At 39.2% G+C, this 20,033-nt stretch overlaps 2 protein-coding genes and 2 long non-coding RNA genes across 4 annotated transcripts in view; 2 read left to right on the top strand and 2 right to left on the bottom strand.

The window, feature by feature from the left end:
* The window catches only part of LOC123517966, a 3,734-nt gene extending 3,511 nt beyond the window's left edge, over window positions 1-223 (bottom strand). Inside the window, exon 1 of the long non-coding RNA XR_006678639.1 lies at window positions 127-223. This is a non-coding gene — a long non-coding RNA (uncharacterized LOC123517966). The remainder of the gene's footprint in view (window positions 1-126) is intronic.
* The window catches only part of LOC123517965, a 2,772-nt gene extending 1,663 nt beyond the window's left edge, over window positions 1-1,109 (top strand). Inside the window, exon 2 of the long non-coding RNA XR_006678638.1 lies at window positions 1-1,109. This exon is cut by the window's left edge and continues 66 nt beyond it. This is a non-coding gene — a long non-coding RNA (uncharacterized LOC123517965).
* An 8-nt stretch (window positions 1,110-1,117) lies between these two features.
* Window positions 1,118-9,652, bottom strand: LOC123517964 (tyrosine--tRNA ligase, cytoplasmic-like). Its single transcript, XM_045278463.1, has 5 exons — window positions 9,501-9,652; window positions 6,136-6,411; window positions 5,549-5,746; window positions 4,869-5,022; window positions 1,118-3,821 (listed from the first exon to the last, which is right to left on the bottom strand). The coding sequence occupies exons 2-5, from the start codon at window positions 6,397-6,399 to the stop codon at window positions 1,546-1,548; spliced, it is 2,892 nt and encodes a 963-aa protein (XP_045134398.1). The 5' UTR covers window positions 6,400-6,411; window positions 9,501-9,652; the 3' UTR covers window positions 1,118-1,545.
* Window positions 9,653-10,413: 761 nt separating this feature from the next.
* On the top strand, window positions 10,414-19,821 carry LOC123518193 (DNA-(apurinic or apyrimidinic site) endonuclease 2-like). The gene is made up of 7 exons (XM_045278892.1): window positions 10,414-10,866; window positions 12,320-12,503; window positions 13,154-13,223; window positions 13,458-13,531; window positions 14,072-14,199; window positions 16,367-16,585; window positions 18,572-19,821. The coding sequence occupies exons 2-7, from the start codon at window positions 12,383-12,385 to the stop codon at window positions 19,703-19,705; spliced, it is 1,746 nt and encodes a 581-aa protein (XP_045134827.1). The 5' UTR covers window positions 10,414-10,866; window positions 12,320-12,382; the 3' UTR covers window positions 19,706-19,821.
* The last annotated feature ends 212 nt before the right edge of the window (window positions 19,822-20,033 follow it).

The raw sequence follows: 20,033 nt of genomic DNA, 5'->3' as shown, positions 1-20,033 counted from the left end.
GAGGCCAAGACCTGCGTCGGGACAACATGGTATCGACTGGACGCCACAACAAACACCACCACCCTAACCATGCCGCATGCTGCCATTCCACCATTCCTTATGCTGTCTTAATCCAGCGTGCCTTACCTGGACGGCTGGATGGCTGGTTTCCTCCCCCATGACTGCAGCACATGCAGTTGCCACACAGTTTCGCACCGTCACGCGTACCCTCTGCACATGCTGGAGGAGGCACCTCAACTGATGCATCGCTGATAACACGCACCCCAATATCACAGCTGATGCACGTGACAACGCACCCAACTTATTTGTTTTATCTCCATAATAAGCGTTATCTGGTTTTCCTTTAGATGTTATTGTGTAATTAACTTAGGTACTACTCGAACATCTTATATTATAATGTCCGACAAATTCAACAGTAAAAGTTAGGAATTAATAACAAAAAAGTAAAACATGCTGTTATAGTTTTCAGTGGCAAAAATATAGCTTGTGGAATGTATTATATCGTAAATACCGCTCGAAAAAATAATCATCGAAACGTGAACTGAACTAAAGACATGCAAGGTTTAATAGGGCAAAACGGCTGGCTAGTGGGCAGTGATTACTTCACTGTGAATGCTGGACAAGTATTGATTCAACCGAATCGAGATAATCCACAGGAGATTTCCTTGTCCATAAGTGCATGTTGGTCATCTGGGGGAAGGGAGAGGGTGCATAACTGGCATTTACAGAGGGACTGATTTTTTTTTTTATTGAAGGAAAAATCTTTTAGCGGCGTCCTAAGCTCGTGATGATAATAATTATAATGATAATATTGATAGTAATAATAATAATAATAATAATAATAATAATAATAATAATAAAATCTACTGGATTCTTCCTCTCTCCCTGTCTGTTTAATGCATGCTGTCGGTTGATCTCAGCATTACTGTTTATAAAGTCACTCTGCACACTGTACAACCAGCACTTGCTAAGCACTTGAGCCAGCACTGCCCCTATCACAACAAAAGCTTTCTCATGCTTACCAAGAGTAAAAGACCAATTCTGATTATAAAGAGGACCACTATTTTGTTTGCATAAATACGTACTACTATAATATATGAATAACAAACTACTTTACTTTCATTTTTCAAAACATTTATTAAATACAACTTATCAAAAAAAAAAAAAGTGGACAGAAAGACCCAACCCAACAATGTGAAAATAAGAATTGCACACATTAGTTTTGGTATGAGGATAGCTGGAGACTGTCATCTTATTTCAAGCACACTATGTGACCTAGGCCAGGGTCAAACCTAAAAAGTTACAATTTTCATTCCTCTCCCCTTTTGCCATTTTCACTTCACCTTTATGCACCTAACCCCATTCAATCATGTATCACTATCTCACTATCTTCACTTTATTGACAAGGCACTTGTACATGGGAAATGAAGATGTACCAACAGAAACTGAGTTTCCAGAAATTACTTTGGTTTTTTGGTTTTCATAATAAGTACACTATTTTCAGTCTGAAAATGTAAATATTAAAATCACTACATCCATTATGCATTATTTTATAGGAGCATCCTTTAAAGATGACACAGTAATAAGCCCATTACTAGTACCCAAAACATTCTTGTTCCATGTTGCCTGCAGGGAGGCATCTGTCCTGAAGCCAGCTAACATCTTAGCTAAGGCATCACTCTTCTTAGTGTTTAGCACGGGGTCAGGTGGGCCATCATAGCCCTCAACCATTATTCGCTCTCCTGGTTTGCTTCCCTGTGGAGGCTGCAGAGGTTCAATCACTGCTGGTTCACCTGCAGAGGCACACAAAACCATACCAGCTGATTTTACTCCTCTCATGTTTGCTGGCTTCAAGTTAGCCAATACCACTACCATTCTATCCTGCATCTCCTCTATGGGGACGTATTTGACTAAACCACTTACAATGGTGCGTGGCTCAGGCTCCCCTATATCAATTTTCTCAACATAAAGGGACTCTGCATCAGGGTGTCTGCTTACCTCAACCACCTTTCCAACTCGCATATCAAATTTTGAAGGAACAAACTCATCTCCACCAGCTGCCTTCTGTGGACCTTTCACTTTCTTAGGTGGCGGTGGGTATGCCAGATTATGAAGTTTCTTCATGGTAGGCGATTCTGCTGCCTTACGGATGGGCTGAATAATTTTTTTCATATATTCCAAAACACTATTTTTCAAGTCTCCTGGATGCAATTTCTTTTCACTAAACAGTTCCTCTAAGGGGGCAAAAGAATCAAATTCCAGATTACCACCATTTTCCTCTGTCCTCACTACAACAAATTTGTCTTTTTCTAGCCAAGGAAAGATAACATTTTTTACTAATGACAACACAGGATTAAAGGTGACATTCCCCTCCTCACAGAATGCAGATTTGATCTTCTTCTTCAGCTGTGACTCTTGTTCTACAAGTCCAATATATTCCTCGTCAGGAGTTAAGGCAGGTCGGTTCAACAGTGATGGCATTTCGGCACCAAGAAGAGGAGCGCATGGTTCTCCTCCCACCAATGGAAGACTCTTTTGAGCAAACTCAAATACTGAAGAATATTTGCTACTACAGTAATGAATGTTAGCATGCAAGTGCTTCTCATCTAAGGCCATCATGTCAGGATATAGTAGAGCTGAGAGGAGGTTTGGATCCTTCACTACACTTGATATAGCTTGGCTAGAGTCTTTGCAAGTGACAAGAGCAGTCATCTTGTACAAATCAAGAACATATTCCTTACCCTCCTGGAAACTACTACCTTTGACAAATTGGACATTGTCCATTGCAATGTTCAATGCAGTCATGGTAGCCTTGATCAACTCTAAATAGTAATCTGCAATATTTGAAACAAAATCCCATGCCACCTGGCACCCATCCAAGTGGGAGAGAATGTCAGAGGCCAACACAGTGACACGACATCCAGCAGCAAGAAAATCGCGTAACTTGGCCACATGACTAACTATACAACAATCAGGAGGCCGAGTGAGCGATACTGACCACAATACACGAGGAGTTTTGGCGAGTACAGTCCTGAGAGTGTCAGGGGGCGGGTGAGAAAGGTTCCTACTCATTAGCTGTACCCGATCATCAAGATTCATTTCATGTGCAACAGACTTTTCACCATCCTGCCTGGCCTGTGGAGCTGGCTCATCTATTATAGAATTAGGATAGGCTAATTTTGCCAATTCTTTGAGCTCAGGTTTTGCAAATTCATACCTAATATGCTGCAATAGTGAATTCAAGACATCAATGACAAAACTCTTTATATCATCTCCAGATACTTTACATTTAATGAAATTCTCTTTCAGCTTTTCAAAGGTTGAGTATACCTGACCATTTATCTGAAAAGATTTCCCTTGCATCTCTAGCACAGGAAACACTACATAGTTCACAAAGGCCATCACACCATTATCAGGGGTGGCTGGGTCACAGGATGCTCCTCTTAGTTTCTGTGCTACAGCATCTGCAGAATCCAGAAGGTCAATTTTGGAGTCAACTTCTGAGGATGACATTTTTCCTCCAGTGAGACCAGGCACCATTGGGTTCATGAGATGTGACCTCTTCTGGTATCCAAGCTTAGGCAAGTATTTCTCAGCATACATAAAGATCTTTCTCTGGTCCACTCCTCCAAACTGAGCATCAACTTGAAGATACTCTTCATCTAAGGCTTGTAGTCCAGGATACAGCAGACCAGACTGGAATGGTGCATCCACCTGCTTAACCACTTCTGCACCAGCTTTCTTAGCATCATGCTCAGTGACCATGGCAGCCAGCCGGTACATGTCTCGAGTGTAGTCACTTCCCAGCTGATAGTTCCGTCCTGTAATAACACAATGAATTAGACTTCTTCAGCCTCTTTCTCACTGCTGCAATGCTGCATCTCGTGCAAGATTGTATCTTCTACAGCTATCTTTATGCCAACTGCTCTTCTGATCATGTTAACTGCATGACAACCCTCCTCCTGTGGCCTCACTGCACAAGAGCTTTCTCTTAATCCAGGTACTGGTCACACTTACAAACATTAATTTATGAACTGCAGGTATTAAAATCAAAGGAATGCATAACGTTTCTTGCTACACTAAAATTAAAGTATTCTTTAGTTTTGATAATCTATTCCCTCACAGGGAGGTAATGTATCTGTTTTCTTCATTCAGCCACATCTCTCTCATTTTACTTAATGCCCATCTTTTTTGACACTTTCACGCATGTGCTTTTGCGCTCAATCCTTCAATTTCATATTGGCTGACCCCTCCTTTCAACTTCCATTTTGGTCTCGTCTATTTTCTGTTAGTCTTAAATTTCCTTTATTTGTGTTGAACATGTAACATATGAATGAGAGCCATATATTGGTTTCCAGTTTGTTAAATAGAGAATTTCTACAATGAGAAATGAGTTTATAAAAAATTACAGTAACTTTTACAAATAAGTCTGGATATAAATAGCATATGAAGTGGCAATATCAATCAAATTAAAAAATCAAAGTAAGAAATGGAATGTAGCTATAGTAATCAAATGAAACACAATAATGTGGTTAGGTTATATAAGTAGTGGAAAAGAGTGAGAGGACTAAGATGATGTATACAAGTATGCTGTTAGTGAGGAGTGCAAGTGAATGATGGCCCCGACGAAGTACGAAGAAAGAGTACTGTAGTATGTGAGGAAAGGATGAGAAATTATAACAGAGGATAAGGCACATTCCACACAAGGCAACAAGTATTGGGTACTAGTATCCAACACTAGCGTCCTCGTGTGAAAGGCGCTTAAAAGGATGAAATATAACAGCAGGGACAAATGGAAACTTCTACTGCACACTGGTGTTAGGTTTAATTAGAGTGGTAGATAAAGAAATACAAAGAAAGAGACTCACCCTGGACAAAGCGCAGGTTTTCTACAGACACTCCAATAGCTTTCAACATAGCCTCTATAACAGCCTTGTAGTAACGAGTGCGGTACTCAATAAGGGACCATGGTGCCTTCATGTTATCCAGGTAAGCATGGAGATCGGCCAGTAGCACTGTTACCTGGAACGTTATTAAATTACGTGTTACATCACATTACTCTCCTGAAGACCCAGCATGTGAACAAACAAAATAGCTACTATACTTACTCACATACATATTTTACAGGTTATTTACTCTTATTTTCTCAGTATGGCCAAATCATCCCAGTATGTTCCTTTTCACCCATTCCACCATTGAATAATTCACATTACTTGCTTGCTTGAAGTTAAGAGGAATGAGTTTGGATTTAGAATGAGGACATCTGGATTTTAGTAAATTGGGATGAAAGATGAAAAGATCCTAAATATCTAAAACAGTCCACCTCTTCCACCTGTTCTCTGTTCAACTGAACATCCATCCCTTCATCACCTCTCTCTCTCTCTCTCTCTCTCTCTCTCTCTCTCTCTCTCTCTCTCGAGTATTCTAGTACTTTAATAGTTAATAATGATAAAAATGCTATTGATGATAAAAACCAATAACAATTATATATATTACATCATCATAAAACAGTACCTACAATTAAAAATCCTATAGGTGTGTGCCTCACCTCACAACCAGCATGGAGAAAATCAGCAATCTTAGTCATAGGAACAAAGTATGCTACATGTGGCTTGCCAGTGGTGGCAGTGCCCCAGTAAATTTTGAGTGGGCGTTCCTTGACAATGGCTGCAATGCGATCCTCCCCAATGACTTCATCCAGTCGCCGGCAAATTAAACTGAGGTGCTCCTTTCCAGACATCTCCGGCTGCATGAAATAACACACGTATTAGTGTACAAACTATTTACTACTTTAATTAGTCTAAACAGCTACATCATTTAAAGTCCAACTTGCACACCCCAGTGACCTGAGCTGCCAAACTGAACACAGCAAAGGTTGTGCATACAGATGTGTCTCGAGGTGAAAGCTAATGCCACTTTCTTTGTACAAATTATGGTTATGGCTTCAGCGTAAAGCTATTCATTACCTTGACAAATTCATCATGAAAACCATTCACATAAGGTAATTCTATTTTATATAATGATTGTAATTCAATTAGAAAAAGATGAAGAAATTTATCAGCTAAAAAGTTGAAAAATACTCCTAACATCAGTAAAATGTTAAATAAAAGGGACAGAATATAACTAAACACTCACCACCTTGGTCGCCTTGCCAAGCACGTTGAGGATTTCGTCAATGCTTCGAGCCATACCCTGGAACTCATGCAGCTCAAATGTTTGAATATGTTTCCACCATCTTGAAGTGTGCACATGGTGTGATAGATCACTGATAATTGGTGTTAAGAATTCACTCAGAACATGGTCACTGTGTGTTGCAAATGATCCCTCGATGTAACTATAATTGCATAAGTAATCATCGATGGCTTGTAACTTTTCTGGGCTGATCTTCACTGCACTCATTTTTGGTTCTGCCTGAAAAATAAGAACACAGTTAATACAATGTGCTTAGATTCATATATCTTTGTCATAGATATACTTATGGAGGGAAAGGAACATACTTGGTTTGGTCTTTCCCTCTGTTTTGAGTAGCTACTTTTTTAATTATAATACCATCTTTGATCTTTATCATCTGAAAATTCATTATGAGATGTCACTGTTTCTATAATGAGGTGTACTTGGTTGTAGTAGAAGTCACAGCAAATTGATTTGTGATTGTGTAAGAATGATGTGAAGAGTGTAAGTAATATGTACTGCAAGCCAATCAAACAGACATACCAACCTTAAGGAATAAAAGTAAACTTAGCAAAATAATATATTAATCTGGGTCTAGTTGTTCACATTGCACATAAAATCTATCATAGTTTTGAACTAAAGCAATATCTATATGGGCAATGTTCTTTTGTATGATAATTTCAAAGACTAACATTGCATAAGGTGGCAAACCAGTGAAAAAATTTTAAATGCAAAACTTATACTATGTGATAAAGTGTGGCCCAAGTAAGGTCTCAGGTAGTGCTGATGAGTACAGGGATTTCTCAATGTATGTCGGTTTAGAATATGCCATTTTGGAATAACATAAGGTAAAAAAAAACCTAGTATTTCTTTCATATTACACAGATATTTAGAATAACATGATGTCAAGAAAATCAAGTTGTGTGGCTGGATTAGTTCCTTAATGGTGTCACCAGGTGTTCCCCATGTGTACCGCCAATATGCTGTCTTTTGACGTGGTGCTTCAAGCTCATATGTTAGTGTACAGTTTAGTTCACGAGTCATGTTCATTTTATGGGATTTTTACATTACATGATCCCTTCAGGAATGTATCCCTTGCATAATTCAAGAGATCCCTGTATGTTGGCAAAGCATGGTGATCAACGCCTCAATCCTATCACCATAACAAGTCAATAATGTAAAGTTGTCAACTTGCCACTAACAATAATAAACAATAGTTTGACAAGTCAGGAATGAATGCTTTCATATATGTACATACTACCTGTCTTTTGGGCTCAGAGTTATAATAGACTGAATACTTCTGCACAAACGGAGAAATATTTAAGATTTGTTTTTTCAGTTTTTATGCCTTTTTCAAGATGCATACAGTATCAAAGCAATACAATGAGACTGAAAGCTCCGATATAAGAGATGGATAAAGATTTTGGTTACAAATGCTTTGGTGCACTGATATTGTGGAGTTGGCTACCAGGCTTGGGTCCAAGTACAGGTACTCGTACTCATACTCGTACTTAAGTACACAATTTCATGTACTCGTACTTGTACTTGTACTCGGGCTTAAAAATTCCTCTGTACTTGTACTTGTACTTGTACTCAAACTCCAGAGTCCAAGTACTCGAGAATTTTTCAACTACTTTCGCCAACAAACAAAACTGTAGTGTGGTGTTTGATGACCAGGTGGGTGGTGGTGAGGTCAGGGTGGGGGATTAACGAAGGTGTATCCTAAGCTTGGGGGAGTCAGGTGACACAGGGGGTCTAGAAGGCTGGGATGAGGTGGTGAGTCACTGGTGACAGGCCATGTGAGGCCAGTGATGTTACCCAGGGGAAAAAGGGGTTGCTACTTGTCAAAAACTTGGATTGAGTACAGTATAAAAGTACTTGTACTTGTACTCGAGTACAGCTGTAAAACTGAGTACTTGTACTTGTACTCGTGGCATCATCAAGTAATCGTACTTGGACTCGAGTACAAAAAAATGTACTTGAACCCAAGCCTGTTGGCTACACAGGTCAGGCTGCTGTAAAACAAAAACAAAAATAAATAAAAATATAAATAAAAATAAAAATAAAAAATAAATAATTACATGAAAAATAAAGTAAGCTTTTTTTCCTAGGAAGTTCTTCTCAAACCTATAATCATTAAATCATAAGAGACAGGAAACAAGACTTAATAACAATCTGAATGGAAAATTGAGTTGCTATAGCATTTTCTTTTCTTCTGAACTGCAGATGTAGAAACCACAGCCTAGTGTTGACAGATGCAAGGCCAATCATCTTGTTAAATATATAATTCTTGTAATTTGTAGGTTTTCAAAATGTAAATAAGTAGCATTTATTCATTACAAATACTTTAGGGTTGTAAAAAAGGTGAAAAAAAAAGCTTCAAGAGATGCAGAACAGAATTCCACATCCCTTGTCTAACAGTGTAACCTCAGGAAGGGAAGAAAAAAAAAAAAAGGTATTGTATTACTTTCTTGTTTGTGGAACAATGGCACCTCTCACTTCTCTCATCAGATTGTGCCATTTCACACCACATACATGCCTTGGAAATGTATTATGACTCTGCTGGTGACCTTTACAATTCTATTCATTCTGCCCTCAGAGCAGCCCATTAAATCAATTGTCAATTAGGTCAGGTGAAGTTAGGTTAGGTTAGGATAAGTTAAAGTTAGGGTGAGGTTAGTTTTCATTATTATATTTTAATTCCCATGTACCGTCAGATGAGTGAAAGAGCTATGAAGAGGGAGCCGGGAAACGAGGACAGTTGGAGGGACGTATATATTAAGACAGTGCCTAGATCAAGACAAGGCAATGATAACAATAAGAGCAGCATCAGTAGTGAGGGATAGCCATCCATTTGAGTACTATGGCTATAGCGTGTAAGGTTAGGAACTGTTATAAAACCCTCAAATTAACCAGGGTGACCTTCCACAATGCGAGAAAAGAGCACATAGGTGGTTATATTGAAATGCAGCTGTTGTTTTTGACCGCCGTTTCCCGCAGTCCAAGGAAAGCATGCAGTGTTTTCCCCGAGGTCTGATGCAATACCACCTCCTCAATTGTCATTTATTACCACCCTTGCCGATTTACACATATGTTTGCCAATACATTAGTAATAACATTCCGATTTCACTTGTCCATCAACGAATAAAGAGATTAACACCAAAACACCATAATAGCTGCAAATCCTGAAGCACCCGAGCTAACCCCAACATGAGGCAATCTAACATGCACATTACAACAAATCTCGCAAAATATCATGATCCTAAAGAGAGTTCACACGTAGAAATGTACAGTCTATCTCATGAAATGGCAATAGCACTTGTTTTCACCTTGTTTCCGGCAGTGGCATGAGGTACACAATAGCAGCTGTCACCAATGTGGCCGAGAACACGCACTCAGTCTCAGAGCACGGACGGTCGCCACACGAGTGAGGTCACTGGAGTTGCCAGGCTAATTACCTAGTTTTAGGATAATTAGACCACTATCATGATAACATTATTTAACTTCAGGGTAATATTATTTCATCACCATACGTATTATGGTAATATTTCCTACCTATACATACATATAAATTACCTTTAAAAAATATATATTTCTAGCAAACAGGGTAATTCTAAAGCAAACAGGATAATGTTAAGGTGAATTTCGGGGTAAAGTTCGCGACTCGACCTTATTCAGCACTGAGTGAGGATTGTGGACCCAGGACAGAGGAGAAGGAAAGATTAATAGCCTCTGTAGTAGTAAGGCCCGTTTTCATATTTATTCTGCTTACTGTTTTGTGGCTTTATATAGGTTCAGAAACTTATAATGTGGGGATTAGAATAGTGAAGAGTTTGGCCATTAATCTTTTGACTTCCATAGACCTTTTCTGTACAAATGAAATAGTTTAATTACATCCAATACTTATGGAAGAAAAGTGTCTCGGTACTGAAGGGATTAAGGGAGAAGGAAAGATTGGGAAAATTTAAGGGAAAAAAATAGTGGACATTGCACGTATTGTATTGCATACAATACTGAAGGAAATTATTTCATGGTATTGATGGTAAGTCTCCCTCTGCTGCGACCAACAGCAATTATATTAATGTTAATACATTAATGTTCTATCTATCTATCTACGGTACGAATCTGAATTTATCAGTCTATCTACCTACCTATGCATCCATCTGTTTATCTATCTACCAACCTATCAAAATACCTGCTTATCTATCTATCTACTCAGATTATATACCAAATGGGAGAGAGAGAGAGAGAGAGAGAGAGAGAGAGAGAACGAATCCAACTACTGAAAGCTGTGCCGTTGAAATTGAAACTGCAAACTGCAAAGGCGGCAAGTAAACAAAACAAACCCATGTGTACTTATCTTTTACAAACACCTTACTCTCAACCTCACCAGGACCTTTCTCCAGAAAACGAACCAACTCCACCGCATATAGCTTGAACACCTCACTACCACATACCGCCTCATCTTTGGGGCACTAGAGGCTGACACAGCCTGCACGGCCCCAACAAACACCCAAGAAGAAAAAACATCTTGCTCACTGCTGGAAAATATCAAACCGACACTTCTAAGAGCAACAAAATGAGGAACTGGCATTGAAGAACGTAAAAGAAGACAAAGGAGAGTGACATAGGAAGCGATTCAAGTGTTATCAGTGTCAAAGAAGGGAGTGACGATGACAGTCTTCGAATATTTGGGTAACTATTGGTGCAGTCTTCCAGTGTCATTGTGTTGTAGTTTTGGGGCATTTTCAGAGTGTTTTGGGATACATGAGAGTATTTTGGGGCATCCTAAGAGTGTTTTAGAGTATTTTAGGATGTTTTTGGACATTTTCAAGGCATTTTGTGTTTAGGAGCAATGAAAGGTATATCAAGGGTGCTTTTGGGTATATCAAGGGCGTTTTGGGGCAGTGTTATTGTGTGGTGCCGCTCACCTTAGGACTTGAGTCATTGATCAGATGACAAGGTAAACCTCCAGAGTTTCACCACCTTGTTCTTTCTGGACAAAATATTTTTTTCTGGTAGATTTCGACTTGCTTTTAATTAAAATACCACTTGTTTTTGGTGCAAATAAACCAAATTTTTTTTACAGCCCCAAAACATATTATGATTTGCATAAAAAAACAACTGGTAAATTAATTAATAACAAGCCGAAACCTAACCTAATATAACCTACCTAAACCTAACCTCAATAAAAGATTCAGTTACCTTATTAAACTGCACTGCTTTTGAGGAACTCTCGTAAATTCTCCCAATGCCCTTGAAATAATTGTAGCTACAATCTTCACACTGGGACATCTTGCTCTAAACTGATTTGAAATGCATAGCGCGAGCCTCAGGGGCTGTCATGATTGGTGGAAATAATTATGCTTTTTTTTTCATTGGCCGCCGCTTCAGTTTCAAAGAACAGAACCAATCAGTGTAAACAATTAGCGCATGCTCAGACAATGATATGTCACAGAGCCTGCCGAGCTGCCACGAGCGCATCACGGCATCAGTGTGCGGCAGGGTTTGATGCGGGAGGCCAGTGTCACGGCCGATCACCAAAACACGCTTAAATCTTTAAAAATCTGTGTCGCCATTATAAAAGGTTGCACCTAGTATATATGGGGTTCAAATTACTTGTAGTAATGAGGAGCTCTATCTCTTGAGGTGGGTAAAAACCACGTAGCTGATTGTGGTGAAACTCTGGAGTAATACCGGTGACAATGGGAGGTATTTAAAAGAAGAAATATAGTTCAGTATTTAACCTTGTAACTTAGTCCAATGTTCACCTTTGTTGTTTTCAGTCTGCACACAAACTCTCACACAGGCAAAGCATTATGAAGATGTAGCTAGGCATCAAATATTGCTATAGTATTACCAGTCAATCATGTTTTATTGTTAATGTGAAACGTCTGATTTTTATAAAGATAACGAGGGCACAAATTGTGATTTTCTTTTAACTATTGTTGTGCTTTCCCCCTCACTGTGAAATAGGATGAATTTGTATTTTAATCTTTAAATATATACCTTGATAAACAGGGAATCTTAGTTAATTTCATAGGTGAGGAATGTTCATGCAGTGTCACATTGTACTCTTTACTCCTTTGATCCAGTGTTGCAGGATGATTCATCTCCATTCTCTGAGCTCTTGAAATTTTCCTTAAAGGTTGAAGACACATCACTGCTGGTGCTGCCATTGTCTGGATCACCACCACTGCTGGCTGTAATCATGTCACTGAGAATACTGAGCTGGAACATCAATGGCCTGCGATCACTCAAGACTGGCATGAAAGAATTCCTGACAAGCTTAGAAGCAGATATCATATGTTTGCAGGAGACAAAAGTGACACGTAAGTCAGTCATTCATTCCCAGAACACCTCGTCTTGGAAAGATTTTTTATGACACATTGATGAAGATAGTATCAGAAAATTAACCTCAAAATTTATATATTTGCCTTATGAATAATTTTAATTGTTAATAGATTTTTATAGAAATAGCTATTCCATCTCTATTTTATAAATAGATTGATAACTGTATAAAGTAGTAGCTATATAAAAATTTTATTCTCCAGTGTATATTCTTGTGGAAAGTTTGGTCATGCTGTAGAGTCTATAACAGTTGACCAGTTCACCTGCCTGATGATTTTGAATATTGTCCTCCATATGTTCCAAGCAAACTACAGAGAGGATATTCTTGATGTAACACACACACTCTCTCTCTCTCTCTCTCTCTCTCTCTCTCTCTCTCTCTCTCTCTCTCTCTCTCTCTCTCTCTCTCTCTCTCTGTCTCTCTCTCTCTCTCTCTCTCTCTCTCTCTCTCTCTCTCTGTGTGTGTTTTTTTATCAGCATTATTGCCTGCCTATGAGAATGTTATGTGGGAGAAAGCCTTGTTGCTTTTATTATGGCCTCCCCACATGTAATATGTAAACTGTTAGTAGGTAATTAATAGACTAGGAAATTTCATGCTGTCTTTTTCATGCATTCTTACATATTCTTTTAGGTGATATGCTTGAGGAGTCCCAGGCCATTGTTGAAGGTTACTCATCTTACTTCAGTTTTTCAAGAAAGAGGCAAGTGTTATCATACACTGAAGTCTTCATCATTATATTAGGAATCATGCATGTACTATTGTAATTAAGACATGCTGTACTACAGGTGTGTAACCTGCAGATTGTAAATTTTGAGGAAAATGAGTTAAAAGTCAGTAGACAGAATCAGACTAAGTTTAAAAGTTGGTGCCCTTCAATTATTTATCACTGGAAATGTTTGATAAAGATAAATCTTTCAATAATTCCCCCTTACAGGAATGGATATTCAGGAGTGGCCACATTCTGCTCTCAGAGAGCCACTCCCTTTGCTGCACAGGAAGGGCTATCAGGTGAGTCAGCATTAGTTGCCTTATGCTGTTCACAGCTTGGTACCAGTTTTTCAAATCTTGTCATCATAATTTCAGTGTTACATGTTAGCCAGCCATAAAAACTCATGGCATATGGATTATTTTCACCAAAGAAATATTGGAGCTAGGGAATTATTTGGTGCCACTTACACAAAATCTTTTTTTTTATTTATTTAATTATTTATTTCCATAAGAAGTGCTTGCACTATTCTAGATTAAGTACTATACATACTGTGTCAGTGAAAGATGCTTAATTTTTTCAGTACCATGATGCATACCATGACTTCCATATATCCTTCCTTATGTCAATAAAATGGTTTAATCATACACAAATCTCAAGGCAAAAAGGTTTCCCAGTATTGAAGGGGTTAACACTTTTCTGAATGAAAAATAAAAAAATGAAAATAGATATGATATAAAAAACAAAATTCTCTACATTGGAACTAAATATTTTTCAAAAATCTTAAGGAATATAATGCTGTTTTTGTTTTCACCGGTGAAAAAAAAATACATTTTTTGCAGGTTTATTCCAGGGTGAGCTGAGAGGTGGTAGTGGGGAGCAAGCAAGTCTTCCTGGCACATGGACTGAGGAGGAACTGAAGGATCTTGATAGTGAAGGCCGAGCTGTTGTGACACAGCACTTAATAAAGGTAGGAACATAGTGGGACATACTGTACATGTCACCTGATTGTATGCAAAGTACTGAGGAGTTTGTTAAACATAGCTGTATCAGTACGTAATGCCATTGTTGGTATCATCAATATCATCATTTTTAATTGGTTATTCCCTTTTTTGGGTCTACTTAATCTTATACACATGCTTTTGTCATTAGAATACTTGTAACCTTCACTTATCACACTGCTACCTGCTGGATGCAGGCACAACAAAACCTCACATTGCATCTTTCATTCATTGTTGTTTTATACCTGCTCTCCTCACACACACACACACACACACACACACACACACACACACACACACACACACACACACACACACACACACACACACACACACACACACACACACACACACACACACACACACACACACACACACACACACACACACACACACACACACACACACACACACACACACACACACACACACACACACACACACACACACACACATAGACACACACACACACACACACACACACACACACACACACACACACACACACACACAAAGATGTGTTGAGAGTTGGAACAGTTTGAGTGAGGAAGTGGTGTCAGCAAAGAGTGTGCATAGATTTAAAGAAAAATTGGATAAGTGTAGATATGGAGACGAGGCCACACGAGCGCAAAGCCCAGGCCCTGTAAAACTACAACTAGGTAAATACACGCATGCATGCACACACACACACACACACACACACACACACACACACACACACACACACACACACACACACACCGGTAGCTCAGTGGTTAGAGCGCTGGCTTCACAAGCCAGAGGACTGGGGTTCGATTCTCTGGCCAGGTGGAGATATTTGGGTGTGTCTCCTTTCACGTGTAGCCCCTGTTCACCTAGCAGTGAGTAGGTACGGGATGTAAATCGAGGAGTTGTGACCTTGTTGTCCCGGTGTGTGGTGTGTGTGGCCTATCCGAAGATCTCAGAGCCTATCGTTCCGGGTAACGTCTGGCTGTCTCGTCAGAGACTGCAGCAGATCAAACAGTGAAACACACACACACACACACCCGGTACCTCAGTGGTTAGAGCGCTGGCTTCACAAGCCAGAGGACCGGGATTCGATTCCCCAGCCGGGTGTGTCTCCTTTCACGTGTAGCCCCTGTTCACCTAGCAGTGAGTAGGTACGGGATGTAAATCGAGGAGTTGTGACCTTGTTGTCCCGGTGTGTGGTGTGTGCCTGGTCTCAGGCCTATCCGAAGATCGGAAATAATGAGCTCTGAGCTCGTTCCGTTGGGTAACGTCTGGCTGTCTCGTCAGAGACTGCAGCAGATCAAACAGTGAAACACACACACACACACACCCGGTACCTCAGTGGTTAGAGCGCTGGCTTCACAAGCCAGAGGACCGGGATTCGATTCCCCAGCCGGGTGTGTCTCCTTTCACGTGTAGCCCCTGTTCACCTAGCAGTGAGTAGGTACGGGATGTAAATCGAGGAGTTGTGACCTTGTTGTCCCGGTGTGTGGTGTGTGGCTGGTCTCAGGCCTATCCGAAGATCAGAAATAATGAGCTCTGAGCTCGTTCCGTATGGTAACGTCTGGCTGTCTCATCAGAGGCTGCAGCAGATCAAACAGTGAAACACTGCGTAGTGTAGTGGTTAGCACGCTCAACTCACAATCGAGAGGGCCGGGTTCAAGTCCCCTTAAGCGGCGAGGCAAATGGGCAAGCCTCTTAATGTGTGGGCCCTGTTCACCTAGTAGTAAATAGGTACAGGATGTAACTCGAGGGGTTGTGGCCTCGCTTTCCCGGTGTGTGTTGTGTGTTGATGTGGTCTCAGTCCTACCCGAAGATCGGTCTATGAGCTCTGAGCTCGCTCTGTAATGGGGAAGACTGGCTGGGTGACCAGCAGGCGACCGAGGTGAATTACACACACACACACAGGCCTATCCGAAGATCGGAAATAATGAGCTCTGAGCTCATTCCGTAGGGTAACGTCTGGCTGTCTCGTCAGAGATTGCAGCAGATCAAACAGTGAACACACACACACACACACACACACACACACACACACACACATCGATTGGTAAAAATATTGCACAATGTCACCAGTTTTTCTGCCCAATCTTATTCTCTGTTCTATTGATTAATGTAGGAAATAATGAGACTAATGGTGTCTTTTAGGATGAGAATGGCAAGGAGAGAGCAGTGGCCATCATCAATGTTTACTGTCCACGAGTAGATCCTGAAAAACCTGAACGTCGACGTTTCAAACTACACTTTTATGAATTGCTGCGGCAGAGGGCAGCTGCAGTTTCAGGCATGGACTCTCACGTCATCATCGTGGGGGACATCAACACTTCCCACAAGAGAATTGACCACTGTGATCCTGAGAAAAGTGAGGTGAGCACATTTTGTTTTATACTGAAACTTCATTTGAGTAGCTGGCTGCAACAAGGGGCCAAGTGTCAACCACTGTGAAATGGAGTTAAAAGTATATTCTATTCTATAATTTTTCCTACACCTTAGAAATAACATTTCATTATGTACTATGTTTAATGAATGTTTGTTGCATACACAATAGAAATAGTCATATTAATGCTAGTTCTAAGTTGTAGGGAAAATTATAAATAAGAACACATTTTATTAAACTTATTAAGTGTTGGTTGGCACTTTGTTATTGTAGTGAATAAATGCTTGATTATTCAAATGGTGGTGAAAACAGTTAGTTATGCCTTAGTGAAATGCTGGAACACAAGTGGTACAATACAAATCATTGTCTAATATATATGTGCTATCTTTTAAATCTCCTTAAGTGACATACTATGAGTAGTTTTGTATTTATTTATATACTTTTTTGTCTTGGCAATCATTTGTCATCTTAACATTTTAGATATCTTGCCTTAGCTCTTTTGAAGTTTAGATTTTAGTTTACAATTTTTAGTCTCCATTCTATAATCACTATTCATTGTTGTGACCACTAACAATAGCTTAATGATTATTATCATCAGTCAGTTCAAAGTTTTTATTTGATATATGCTGATTTGAAAATAGTGTAAGAGTTAAGGTGACTGTGCATAATTTTGGTCGAAAAAGATAATTTTTTTTATAATTGCTTTGTATCTTTCTTTGGCGTTGTGCAGATATTTTGTGCTGCATTGCTAGGTGCTGTCAATATTTTTCTTTTTCTGCATCCGTTTCTTCTGATTTTTCATGTTTAGATGACTGTATGAAAGTTTTGCCATCTCCATGTGGGATGAGAGAGAGAGTGAGGAGGGCCAAGGCAGGCAGTATCTCTTTGCTGGTCTAAGAGTGTAGTCACGGACGCTCTGTTATCCCTCACGTTTCCTCACTTGTTTACCATTCTCATCTGGCTGTTGCAAGTCCACTCTGACGGACTGATATTTTGTCTTTATTGATAAGTGTATGCATCCCGACATGCATTATGAGAGACAAATGGAAAATCAATATTGAACCCTCTTTCACTACAGGAGTGACGTAAGATGACCTGAAAGAACTACATTGGAAATCTGACCTCTTGTACATAATTAGGTGTAATATGAAGAATGAAACATAGTTGTGTTGCTCAAAAAAAATGTATAAATATACCATACATTGTCAGCTAAACATAAAATTGTGTTTTTCTGGAAGTGAAACTTTTAATGAAAAAAATTTTATATCACAACTTCTATCAGGCCAATTTTCATAAGTCTTGCAGCATGATACTCAGAAAAAAGGTCCACAAAGCTAGATGGGGATGTTCCTTAATTTGGAAGCTTGTAATATCGGTGATTTTTTTGGTAGTTTTCACAAAAAGAAAAAAATGCTCTTATCTTTTTTCTTTTGTGCACTTGTTGTTTGAGGTATATAGACAAACGCATACAGTATTATTCATTTACGTGTTTTTTTTTATTCACATATGAAGGATATTGTTTTACTTCAAATAGTTTTTTTAAGCATAAGTGAAATTTAACAAAAAAACATTTTTTTGAAGAAATAAATTCATCAATTTAAATGAAAATTATTTCAGAGCAACATCACAATTTAGTGGTAGAATTGTAAAGACATGATTGGTTTAGACAGAAAAGTACAGCTGCAGGAGACTAAAATGTCTGATAGGAACCTTTAAGCGGTTAGCAAATAGAAGAGGATGTACACCTTTTAGCAGGAAAATGTATATTCTTGAGTCATGAGCATTGGTCTTGAAGAGGAAAGGTTCCGGAAAAGCTTAACACTGTAGTGTTTGCAAAAGAGGCTGCTTTGGATTTTTTATTTTGTAGACCTGATTTTTCTTCCTTACATTCAACAGGAAACATTAATTTGCTTATAAAAAATAGCAAAACTTATCAGATTATGTTCATTTAATTCTAATAGAGGAATTCTTTCTAGGCTTTTGAAAGCAGACTGGAACGAAGGTACCTGGACAACTTTCTGAAATCTCTGTGCTTTGATGGTCATGAGAAGGACTCTCAAGATGAAGCAAAATCAGCACCAAGTTGTGAAGGAAAAGAAAACAGTGGTGGGGCATTAGATTCATTAGGAGTGTCTGAACTGGAGCAAGAGGATGAAGAGTTTCAGTTACTGTCATCAAGCACAAATTTTCAAGTGATAGACACCTTCCGTTACTTTCATCCCTTTAAAGAAGAAGCCTTTACTTGCTGGAATGTCTCCACTAACAGTAGATCAACCAATTATGGAACTCGAATAGATTACATATTTTGTGATGAAGGTTTCCTCCCACAAGTGAAAGACAGTTTAATTCTGCAGGATGTCATGGGAAGTGACCATTGCCCCATTGCTGTAGTGGTTGCAGGGATGTTTGTTCCTTCCTATCAGCTCCCTCCCTGTTGTACAAAGTTCTTCCCAGAGTTTCGAGGACAACAGCAAAAGTTGTCTTCCTACTTTCAACCAATAAGTGCCTCTGAAAAGCAGAATAATTTGTCAATCCATAAACCTCTAATGCCTTTGAAAGTAACTACTGAAAACATGCAAAATACCAGTAAAAGAAAGAACATTGTTGGGAAAGGAAAGACAACTGATAAAAAGCAGTGTACAGAAAAACAAAGGAGTATCAGTTCCTTCTTTTCTTTGAAGACAAGCAGTCTGACAAATTCATCAGAAGATTTCATAGATGATGAGAAGAGTAATTGTGAAAGTCAAATCTCAGAAAACTCAGGATCTGATTATACTTCTGGTGACACTAACCATACATGTGATTCTGGTTCACAGTCTAGTGAAAGCTCTCAAGGCAGTTTATGCTCTACACCCTCTCAAAGTGACAAGGAAGACACTACAGGAAGTAACAGGAAATCAAATCATACTAAGAATCAGGGTTGGGGATTCCTTATGAAGGGGCCCAAGCCAGCACCAGTTTGCTCAGGCCACAAGGAGCCATGTGTCCTGCAGACGGTTAAGAAGAAGGGACCAAACATCAACCGCCAGTTCTATGCATGTGCTCGAGGTGTAGGGAAGGAGGGAGACCCTAATGCTCGGTGTAACTTTTTCAAATGGGTTTCTCGATAACTTTGCACTCTTAACAGTAGGTTAGGAGTGATATAGAACTATTATTGTGACATTTTTATTTTTATTTTAACCAAAATAATAAAAATTTTTGAGTACTGATCAGTACAAAATATATATTAGTAATCTTTTTTTCATACCTGATACACATTTGCCGAGTGTGTCTATACATGTATTTCTACTTCCACTCTGGAAGTTTCCTTATACTGTCTGCCTTTCTGTACACACATATTTTGCTCCCTGTGCTCCTCTCTTTTCTCTTGTAACCTACAGATAGCTTTATTTGTAGATATGATGCCTTCCCTGATCCATCCATATCATATACTCCTAC

This window comes from Portunus trituberculatus, chromosome 43 (genome assembly GCF_017591435.1).
Source record: "Portunus trituberculatus isolate SZX2019 chromosome 43, ASM1759143v1, whole genome shotgun sequence".
NCBI lineage: Eukaryota > Metazoa > Arthropoda > Malacostraca > Decapoda > Portunidae > Portunus > Portunus trituberculatus.
This window is presented reverse-complemented; position numbering and strand designations above follow the sequence as displayed.

What these genes read in the sequence shown, in the direction of transcription:
- LOC123517964 (XM_045278463.1), bottom strand. Translation starts at nt 6,399, where the DNA reads ATGAGTGCAGTGAAGATCAGCCCAGAAAAGTTACAAGCCATCGATGAT. An exon ending in TTCTCCATGCTGGTTGTGAG is followed by an intron (nt 5,023 to 5,548) that starts GTGAGGCACACA and finishes ATAACGTTCCAG; the next exon opens with GTAACAGTGCTACTGGCCGA. An exon ending in AAACCTGCGCTTTGTCCAGG is followed by an intron (nt 3,822 to 4,868) that starts GTGAGTCTCTTT and finishes GTGTTATTACAG; the next exon opens with GACGGAACTATCAGCTGGGA.
- LOC123518193 (XM_045278892.1), top strand. Translation starts at nt 12,383, where the DNA reads ATGTCACTGAGAATACTGAGCTGGAACATCAATGGCCTGCGATCACTC. An exon ending in GCAGGAGACAAAAGTGACAC is followed by an intron (nt 12,504 to 13,153) that starts GTAAGTCAGTCA and finishes ATATTCTTTTAG; the next exon opens with GTGATATGCTTGAGGAGTCC. An exon ending in TGCACAGGAAGGGCTATCAG is followed by an intron (nt 13,532 to 14,071) that starts GTGAGTCAGCAT and finishes CATTTTTTGCAG; the next exon opens with GTTTATTCCAGGGTGAGCTG.